Raw genomic sequence first — 11,140 nt, forward strand, 5'->3', positions numbered from 1 at the left:
AATTGGGCTATGCCACCAAGTGTATAACTCTCTTTCTGCTTTGTTATCAAAAAAAAGAAAAAAGAAAAAAGAAGAAGAAAGAATCACAGTCCCATGTGGCCCTTTTTAGCCGACTATCTTATTATTTTTTAGTATAAAAATAAACAACAAATTTGTGATGAAGAGGCTAATGAGCCAAAAAAAAAAAAAAAAAAAAACAATGACTGACCTTGAATTGGCAAACATCCTATAATAGATAACATTAAGACATGCAAAATAACATGAAAAGCGTTTAACTTAAATTATTAAAAAAAAAAAGATAACTAAAAATTTGACTGATGTCAGTCCAATAACATACTCCTGATAAATAAAACTTCAAAATACTTTTTTTGTTTTGTTTCTTAAAAAATGATTATCATGGGAGTTGGAACCATCGAAGTTGGATCACAATTTTCATGTCTTCTTTGACGGTAAATACAACTTGGAGTTGGAACCATCATTGACAAAAGTGTGGGCCATTGAAAGCCCTGAATCTTCTTCTCCATTGTTGAAAGCCATGGGATCTATCTCTTCCATTTTCCTCAGAGCCCCTGAATTTCCAAAAAAAAAAAAAAAAAAAAAGAAAAATGAAGAAGAAAGAAAAACAAAACAGAAAACACACAAAACTTGTTTGTTTAATTTTCTTTGGTTTTCCAAATTGAAAGAGTGAATAATAAAAAAAGTAGGTACCTGGACATGAGTGTTGCAGTTGGACAATGAATAATTCTTAGTTACTTCCGGAGCATAGAAAATGATACGTATTCCCTCCTCTTATATTTATGGTGAGTCTACTCATTAAATTCATGACGGAGTCTACCATAAATATAAAAAGAGGGAGCATCATTTCACTTTGCATTGAAAGTACTTAAGAATTTTCCTTGGACGAGAGCTCCGTATCTAGAGTCAGAATCGGATTTGAAGCCATCTGAAGTGGGACAGGTAGTGTTTTTGGGGACGTCTGGCATGGGATGGTTAATGTTGAAAGTCCATTGATCCATATCAAAGCCATAACTATGCCTAGCACTTAGACTCGGCACGTGAAAAACGTCAGATTTTTCATTTTTGGGAACAACAGATGCACTCTACACGGACCCCCCACCTTATTGGATGGTTATTAACCCTATCCTTCATTTCACATATTACCTCAACGTAATTTAGTCCAGATGGGTTTGACTTATTCAATTGGTACTGCAATTTCTTATTAGATAAAGAAAATATCCATAGATGGTCAGAGAATTCATATGTAGGAGTTGAAAGAAGGTTCTCTTTTTCACAACCATTGATGGAAAGGTAAACGATACAAGAAGACATCCGGGGATATTTCACCGGTCCAAAAGCAAAACAGACATCAAAAATTTTTGGAAATTTGTGACCAACCCAAAATGATATGACATTTCCATCACTTTCATGGTTTAAGTTTAACCACTTTGGAATCTCAGTTCCTGGTAGTCTAATTATAAATTTATCATCTTTAGGTTTAGGCAAAAACGAGCGATTATTTGGTAAAATCCTTAAAATTTCTCCAATCTGCATGCAATTAGCAAATTCAACAAAAATTGAATTAAGGAAGAAACTAACAAAAAATTGTTTCTTTATTATAACTTTAAAAAAGAGAGACAAACCTGATTCAATAATTTGCTTGATGATTGTGGATTCAACGAATAGCTATTTGTTACATCCACAAATTTTACAGATTGTGGAAGCCTTGGAATTTCTCGAAGTTGCTTGCAATGTCCTATATAAAGGAACTCTAATGTATTAAATCTGCTAAGGCTGTTGGGGATGCTAACAATATTAGTTTCACATAGATCTAGAGATTTCAATACGGGGAAGTACTCGGGTTTCATCAAAAAGTCTAATTCAATTATATTTTTATTCCCCCTGAAACTCAAGAAATCCAACATAAAAAACCCATATTTGGAAAAGCCATCCAAATAATGGAATGTCTGTCTCAATCTGGCAGTGGGAATAGATAGTTCACTAAGAAGTTGTAATTTATAGATGTCATCTGGAAGATACCTAAGGTTTTGGCAATCATGCAAGTCTAAGCTGTGAAGCCCAGTAAGATACTTGATTGATGAAGGCAACTCTCGAATACCACTATGACGTAAATACAAAGTCCTTAAACATTTCATTTCTGGATGAATATTAGGAAACTTCTCAAGCCTTAAGCAGTCTATAAGAACAAAATCCACAAGAGATTTCAACCTAAGGGTGTTTGGAAGAATTTGAAGTTTTTCACAACCTTGGAGATCCCATATTTGAAGCTTATCAAGAAATCCAATCGACTCATGAACCTTAACTAAATTTTGACAAAAGGAAAGATCCAATTCTTCTAGGCTTGGGATACACAATTCAGGTAATTCTATGATGGACTCACACCTGTTGAGATTGATATATTTTAAATACTTTAGTTGGATTCCCTGTTGAAAAAAAAAAAAAAAAAAAAAAAAATTATTTTCAACCAACATTCAAATAAAATTTAAAGAAAATGAAATTTATAAATACTAATACTCATACCAATTTGAACGTTGTCTCCAATCTAATAAGACTACGTGGCATCTCAAGTGCAACTATTTGTTGAGGATAATATTTGGATGGCAAGGAAAATGGAAATTCAGGCCATTGAAGCAACCTTAACCCATTGGGAAGATATTTGAGTTCTTCACAAATTTGTACATTATGAACTATAAGAAATTTGAGATTTTTCATATTTTCAAAAGCTTCAACTTCAATAGGCATCATTATCAGTTGAGGTGAGCAGCACAAGATGCCTCGAATTTTACTTGATCCCTAGTTGGACAAAGCATTAGTTACACTAATTAATAGAAGTATAATTTTTTTTAAAAATTAAACAAATGATACAAATAAACTTAAATTTTCTTCAATATTTTTTTAAAAATCAATGGAAAAAACTCATTTGGAAAAAAAGAGATGAAAAGAGCTTATACCATATTTGTAGTTAGTATTTCATGAGCATCCTCAAAACACCATATCCTGCTACGTTTTCCGAGCTCTTCTGATTCTTGTTGAACAATTTCTCTTCCCATTTGTTGAAGCAAGTCATGCATCCACAATTTGCCAGATTGACCAACCGTTATGAGACACTTATCAATAAGTTTTCCAATTCCATAACTTGGATATAATTTGCAAGCATCTAATATATTAACTACATAACTCCTATCGAATCCCTTGAAGAAACATGCAATATCCAGAAAAATATCCTTTTCGGTCTTTTCAAGTCCATCATAGCTTATTTTGAGCTTTTCTTGAATTTTTTTGTGAGGGATGTTTTTATACTTTTCTAGTGCACTTTTCCATTCATGTATACTTTTTCCACACAAATCAGAACCTATTATTTTAAGAGCTAATGGAAGACCATTGGCATAATGTATGATTTGCTCTGCAACTTCTGAATAATCTTGCTTAGGTTCAATTTTTGGGAAGGCATGTAGGTTGAAGAGTTCACGAGATTCAGACTGATTTAATTCCTTAAGCTCATAAATTGGATGATCTTTTCCAAGAGTATTTAACACTTGTTTGTCTCTTGTTGTTATAATGACTCTACTTCCTAAAGCAAACCAATCACATTCTCCAAGCAAATTTACCATCACTTCTGACTCATCCACATTGTCAATAATTAAAAGAAGTCTTGTACGACAAAGCCTTTCTTTTATCATAATAATTCCTCTAGGTACATTGTCTACCTTTACAAATGTACCCCGTGAGATCTTAGAAAGAAGCATCTCTTGTAGTTTGATTATGTCATCATTTGTTCTCGATTTTTCTCTGATATCCTCTAGAAAGCAACTCAATTCAAAATACTTAGTGATTCTGTTATAAATAGCTTTTGCAATTGTAGTCTTACCTACTCCTCCAAGACCATGAATCCCTACCATGCGAACATCATTTGACTTCATATCTAAAAGCAACTCTATAGCATCCGCACGAGAATCTATTCCAACTGGGTGTTTAGTAACAAATAACTGAGTGCGATTCAATTTAGTAATTGATATCTCTTTAATAATTCTCTGGATGAATTGAGTTTCAGATTCAATACAACTGTCACACACAAAGCATAAGAAACATATAATAATTTAGACAAATTGAAAATATACATAGATGGGTCATTCATGTAAAAAGAGTTCAAAAGTTTAATTTGAAGTTATTGTGGGTTGGAATGGTAAGTTCGTCAATTGGGTATTGCCCAGTGTCAAGGATCTTGTATTGGATTTGTAACTTCTATTCATATAGCGAATTGCCCTATTTGGGTTGGGTTGCCCTTGTAATCTTCTTCTTCTTTTCTTTTCACTTCCTCACCATATCGTTGTGTTATTTGTTTATTACTTTTATTGCTTGCTTTATTGACTTGTGACTTGCTGGTTTCATTGATTAAATCATTAAAATTGGGTTGGTATAATTGGGAATTAATTCACAAATGCTTTGCATTTTAACTTTGGGAATTAATCCATCCCCAAGACTATTTTACAATTGAATTTCATGGGTGAGTAGATTTTTTTTTTTTTTTTTTGGTGAGCTACAATAGATTCTCAATTAAAAGAGTTAAATAATCATTTTAGTGAGCATACAATGAAGTTTCTTTGAATGTCATTATTGAATAGATATTTTTTCAGCTACAATAGATTATCAATTAAAAGAATTAGGTTTTATTGAGCATACAATGAAGCTGATTATTCTTAACTTGGCATTACATCTTCAAGAGATCAATGATTTATTTAGAATTGATGATTTTTTTTGTTGAGAGAACAATTACTTACAAGATTTTACATATCATGAAAACTATTATTATAAATAGAAGTTTATCATTATGGACATAATGTAGTTTAACACTCAATAGTTTATCAATTTGTTTTTAAAGTTTTTTGTTCTCGTACTTACTTATCTAAGATTTATTGTAACTACAAAATGAGGACTTTTTGCCTTAAATATAGTGAAGATTAAGCTCACAACAAAATGAGAAGACCATTATCTAACACTCTTTGATCTTGTATATTGAAAGAGAAATTGCTATTAAATTTAGTACAAAATTAATTACTGATTAGTTTTGAGAATAAAAACGAATATCAAACGCTATTTTGATAGATCATATACAATTGAGTTGAAATATATTTTAAAAAAATTTCCTTTTTTTTTGCTTATATTTTATTAATGCTGAATAAATACTATTATATTTTTTTACGTATTAATGTAGTTTTCAGCTTTATTATATTTTTTATGTGAATTTCTTTTAGGATAAAGTTTAGCTACAAACGTAATTGTAATCTAAGATTACAACTTTACTCAATATCATTTTATTGGATGTGAATTTTGACAAATCCACCGTTAGATTACATTTTCTTCATATATCTTCCATGCTTACAAAATTTCAAAAAGAATAAAGATCAACAACTATTTCATCAGTTAATTGTTTAAATTGTAAGTTTTTGTAATCTAAAATTATGCATAAAAAATAAGTTTATGAATCATATATTAAATAATATCTGATTGACACAAAATTTGATATGTGTTAAGAGCATAAATATCATGCAATCTAACAGTTAGATTTTGAAAACATGTAGCCATATCAGGGGTGGAGCCAGAAATTTTTGTATGGAAGGGGGGGCGATTTGTGTTACTACACAAATGTCTATACACATATGCAAACACATACATCTATACACACACATAAGTTAATATAGTGAAATCCTTAAAGTTAAAATGTTTCATAGAATTAAATTCATATTTCACTATCTTCTATAGTGAAATCCTTAAAATTTTTATTCCCAATATAAGTTACCAAATTGTCTACTATTGCGAGTAAAAAAATTTCAATTGAATTAATGAAGTTTTCAAAGACATGAATGATCCAAAACTTTAAGAGAAACAAGTACACATTTTACAATAAAAAAAAAAAAAAGAATTTGAGTAACAATACATTCTCTATAACTACTAGACCAATTGATAATTTTTTTAAGAACATTGTTAGGCTAACTCAAATATTTGAGGGGGCAAGGGCCATTTTTGTGGGGCTAATTATTAAAATATTAAATATATCTATATACTACAATGATATTTTCAAAAAAAAAAAAAATTTGGGGGGGGGGGTGGGGATGGCCTCCCCACCCTAACATGTAGCTCCGCCCCTGAGCTATATTAATTTTTTTTAATAAAAGTGGTAGGTTTAGACCACAACCAAGTTTGTAGTTAAATTTTCTCCCTTGTTTTATTCTTGATTGGGGCTTGCCAAAGATGAATCCTAATTAAAGTTTGTAACTCTTTTTTGACTCTTTGTAACTCATAAAAGCACAAAAGCATATTACTAGTTGTAATTGGTAAAATTATATGGTGTTAATTTTTTTTAAAATTTTTTTATTAAATTTCTGCAATCGACTTTTATAACTTAACTACCTCAGTTGTAGGAGACTCTGAAAAACAAGAAATTATTAGGTTTGCTAAGAGCATAACAAAACTATTAAACTCTATAACTTAGAGAAGAACAGTGAATAGTTACATACCCCTCTTTGTAATGAAACCCAGACAAGCTAGTTGCTTTAGTCAAAGCTGTTCTCCACCTCTGAACTTTCTCCATATTACCATTTAAATTTTCTTCATGTTGAGTTAGCGCTACTCCAAACTTTTCCTTTTGTTTACGTATTTCTGATGGATCCACTTTGTAAAATACAGGTAGGACCAATTGTCCATTATTCCTACACTCAAGAATCTTTACAAGTTCACTTAAGCACCAACTGGAAGATGCATAATTTTCAGAGAACACAACAATCGAAATCATTGATAATTCAATAGCTTTAAAAAGTTCCATTGAAATTTCTTCTCCTCTCTGAAGGTCATTATCGATAAAGGTGTTAAAATCCTTATCACATAAAGCTTGATATAAATGACTTGTAAAATTATAGCGAGTATCTTCACCTCTAAAACTTAAGAAAACATCATAGTTGAATTGGGGAGTGAAAGAAGAGGAGGCTCCGTTGATCTGGAGAGCCATAGGAATCTATGAGTAAAAGGTTGAGCAAATATGGAGAGAAGAAAGATGTGATGAGATGAGAAACAAAATGACTTTAATGACAAAACGTAATATGACTTGTGACGGTATGCGTTTTCAGTTTTTCATTAAAAATTGAGAATACACCAATATTTCAAACTTTTTTACTTACTTATTTTATTTTTTTATGAAGTTTCGTACTTTTTCCACAGCCCACTATTTTGACCAGGTTAAATATATATTTAACATGGCTGCTAGCCCACTATTTTGACCAGGTTAAATATATATCTAACATGGCTGCTTGTACACATTGGCGACTTGACAAGCCACCCACCCTACACATTAGGGGTAGACATTAATGTCTGAATATTCAACCATTTCATATTTGGCTTTGTCCCTTTCAGTATTCCCTCTTCCTCTATATAATATAGCAATAAGCTTTTATTGTAATGTACGCTGGGAATTTAGATATAATTTTATTCTCATATTTCATTTATTGTCTTTATATTTTCTTTATTTTACAACGTGTTATGAGCACAAAGCTCTAGTCAAATTCTAAAAAAAAAGTTGTCCTCATTCTTCCTTGAAATATTAAAGGTTATTTGTATGAGACTATAACTCACTGTAAATTCCTCCTAAGAAATGTTAATTTTAATAGCTTATTTATTTATTATCAGGCTAACATATGCTTACAGTTTTTCTCCTTATTTAATAAATTAAAATCTTATGGGTTTCATGTTATGCCAATTTTGTCAGTAGTGAATTAATTAAGCAATTCTATTATGCTTATTCTTATCTTAATCATATTAAACTTATATGTGATATATGTCTATAAATTTTGGATACAAATTAATAAAATAATTAGAGTTTGAATTTGGTAAAGATAAGGTGTAAATCATGGTTTACACCATCCAATAAGAGATTGTTACATTATCTTTTTACTTAAAACTCAATACATCCTACTACACCTAATAACATCTCAATACATCCTATTATAGGAACAATCACAAATGTTATATTTATATATATATATATATAGAGAGAGAGAGAGAGAGAGAGAGAGAGAGAGAGAGAGAGAGAGAGAGAGAGAGAGAGAAATGATATGTTTACAACATTTTTACAACAAATCCTAAGTGGCAAGTTGTTACTGGTTGTTATTGTTAGGGCAAAAAAGTAATCTTAGTGTTAGTTTCAAATTTGAACCAATAACAACTAACCACCTGTGATTTGTTGTAAAAATGTTGTAGACGTAGCATCTCTCATATATATATTGTACAAAAATGGAAATAATACAATTTTTTTAAGGAATTCAAAAGGTAAGTTAGCGAAAATATTAATTTTTTAATAAAAATTAGTTATAACATTTTGTGTACTATTAAAAAGTATATAAAATTTGAAAATTATTCTAAAGTTTTAAACAAATCTTCTCCATCCCTATTTTTTCTAATCTACAATCCAAAACACCAAATAACTAATCTAAAAGTTTAATAAAACTTAACAATGATTAATTGGATCAACTAAGAAAACAATTTGTTGTTGATAATCTATTGAGGTTATTTTCTTTGTAGAAATTATTACAAATTTGTCCACCCACAAAGATTATCAATAATGAACAACTATTAGCAAAATCTCAAAATTAAGTTTCTATATATGCATCATTAAAAAAAAAAAAAAAGTTGAAAATACAATTGCAAAATCTAAAATATGTCATTCATCCAATTTTATTTTCATTTGACTAACCTTGCTTTTCTCTGAATAAGTGACATTATAGAGTACTTCTAATAACTATTAAGAGTACTTGCTTTACAAAAACTACTAATTTGTCCACCCAAAAGGATTAAAAAAGAAGAAGCAAAACTTAGTAAAACATCAAAGTTATCTAAATGGATCACTAAAAATAAATCAAATTCTAACTTGCAAAACAACTAATTATTAACCCAAATCAAATTAAACCAATAGGATAAAGAAAAAGAACTTGTGATTGGGAATTAGAATACCCAGATACCTAAATATGCATAAAAGTCAATACAAATTTACCAAAAGGATAAACAAATGTGATGTGACAATTAAATCAATAATAACAAAAAGAACTATTAATGGAAAAAAATTGGTTGAAATAATTAAAAAATCCACCAAAAGAGAGACAAAATGAGAGAGAGAGAGAGAGAGAGAGAGATTGACCTTTTTTGTCGTCGACAATTTAGAAGGAATAGTGGAGAGGGGTGGAAATGAAGTAAGAAGAAATTTATATAAAAATTAAAATGGAAGAGGAATGGTGGAAATAGATGAAAGGTTGAACAAAGTGAAACTATAGAATTTAAGAAGATATAAATGAGAAAATTTAAAAATATATAGAAAGAATCAAATGAAAAATTTTAAAAGACAATGACTGGAGGAGATTAAATATTGAACTAAGAAAACAATGGTAGAAGAAAATGAAAATAAAGTTGAACAAAGTAAAAATTTCAAAAAACAAAAAATAAGAAAGGATGCTAAAGATGTGGTGTAAAGAGAATTTTGTAAAATTTATTATAAAGCTTTCATTATTTATATAGTATAGATATGTATAGAAATTTTTTTTTTTTTCGTTTTTGGTTTTTGATTCTTCACTGATTTCATTGTTTAGTTATAAACATCTAAATTAAATTAGATGAATATGTAAAATTAAAATCGCCTAAGATAAATGTGTAAAGTTAGTAATCTATATATATGTTTTTTGTAAAAGAAATTAGGAATAAAAAATAAATAAGAAAAATAATAATTATGTGGTCAATGACGTGACGAATGAGGTGGTGCAATAGGAGTTTAATAAGAGTATATACTACGCTTGAACTTTTAGATATATATAAATTGGATTTGACCCACATGCATTAGAGTTTTATAATGCAAATTGCAAGCAGCATACAATAGGCAGTAGTAATATGCGACTCTAATCTAGGAAACACACGGAATTTCCCAAGAATTTTACAATTGCCTATATGAGAACCACTAAAAGTTTGTTAACTCAACTATGATGTTAACTCAACTATGAAAAATGTTATGAAAATTTTTGTGCTGTAGCACTGCTCATTAGAAAATTGTTTTGATTCAAATTGATAAAATCTGCTAATGTGGCTATTTTGCAAACATGTCAACTATCCATTGATTTGTAACAACAAATAATAAAGCTGACATGGTAAGCTAGTCCTATGAGACATTGTCTCGGCTCCTAATTAAACCTAGGCCAAAAAAAGTTAAGATGGTAAAAAAGTAAAAGGCTAAAAACAATAATAATAAAAATGAAAGGTTTTTTTTCTTCTTCTTAATATGTACATTTCACAACCAAGTGGGAATTGCATGGTGCAATCCAAATCCTATATTCTTAATGAATGAGAAAAACAACATTTTTGCTATAAATTTTACAATTTTAATGTGTAGACTCTGAGTGAGTGGTGATGAAATAGTTAGGTCCATATAAAAATGACAGGCAATCACTCACCATCTAGCACATCGCACATCAAAATGGCAGGAAAACTTGTGATACAATGTATGCAAAATTAATGTGATAAAAGCCAAAAAATCAATCACCCTTTCCTTTTGAGTGAGAAGAAACACACGTAATGATCACCAATCACCATCTTGGATGGAAGGCAATTGAAACCCTAAAAATTTGAACTTCAGTTTTTCTCTAAGGATCCATTTCATTAGCAATATTGTCCAGACCCAAAATATATATGGTTCTTAAGTTTTCTGAATTTTATGTTGTTTGAGTATTTGCTTTGAATATCAAATTATGTTTCTAACAATCTCATAGGCAACGTAATCACCCTCAAATTACTCATGTTATGACAATATTGACCCAAAGTACCAAAGTAACATTTTGCATGACTACTTTCTGTAGCATGCCAACTAGGACACATCCCCTTGACTACTCTCTCTCACAGGTAGAATAACACAGAAAGAAAGCTAAACATTCAAATGGAAAACAATAAAGTTTAAAATACAATTACTAAAAAAAAAAAAAAAAACCCTTAACCCAACTTCACCTTATCTTGGACATGTTCTTTATGAGCTGCAAGTTATCTTCTTTTCTTTCTTCTTGGAGCTGATTTGAGACCTGAACCCCATAATTACGATCATGGG

At 30.0% G+C, this 11,140-nt stretch overlaps 1 protein-coding gene across 1 annotated transcript; it reads right to left on the reverse strand.

The window, feature by feature from the left end:
• Window positions 1-863: 863 nt before the first annotated feature.
• Window positions 864-7,021, reverse strand: LOC115989902 (TMV resistance protein N-like). Its single transcript, XM_031113778.1, has 6 exons — window positions 6,534-7,021; window positions 2,970-4,080; window positions 2,654-2,811; window positions 1,641-2,400; window positions 1,162-1,545; window positions 864-1,100 (listed from the first exon to the last, which is right to left on the reverse strand). Exons 1-6 carry the CDS (start codon window positions 7,019-7,021, stop codon window positions 864-866), a joined length of 3,138 nt encoding a protein of 1,045 aa, XP_030969638.1.
• Window positions 7,022-11,140: the final 4,119 nt, after the last annotated feature.

Source organism: Quercus lobata, chromosome 5 (assembly GCF_001633185.2).
Source record: "Quercus lobata isolate SW786 chromosome 5, ValleyOak3.0 Primary Assembly, whole genome shotgun sequence".
NCBI classification, from domain to species: Eukaryota; Viridiplantae; Streptophyta; class Magnoliopsida; order Fagales; family Fagaceae; genus Quercus; species Quercus lobata.

What these genes read in the sequence shown, in the direction of transcription:
- LOC115989902 (XM_031113778.1), bottom strand. Translation starts at nt 7,021, where the DNA reads ATGGCTCTCCAGATCAACGGAGCCTCCTCTTCTTTCACTCCCCAATTC. An exon ending in AAATACTAACTACAAATATG is followed by an intron (nt 2,812 to 2,969) that starts GTATAAGCTCTT and finishes TTGTCCAACTAG; the next exon opens with GGATCAAGTAAAATTCGAGG. An exon ending in CAAGCAAATTATTGAATCAG is followed by an intron (nt 1,546 to 1,640) that starts GTTTGTCTCTCT and finishes AATTGCATGCAG; the next exon opens with ATTGGAGAAATTTTAAGGAT.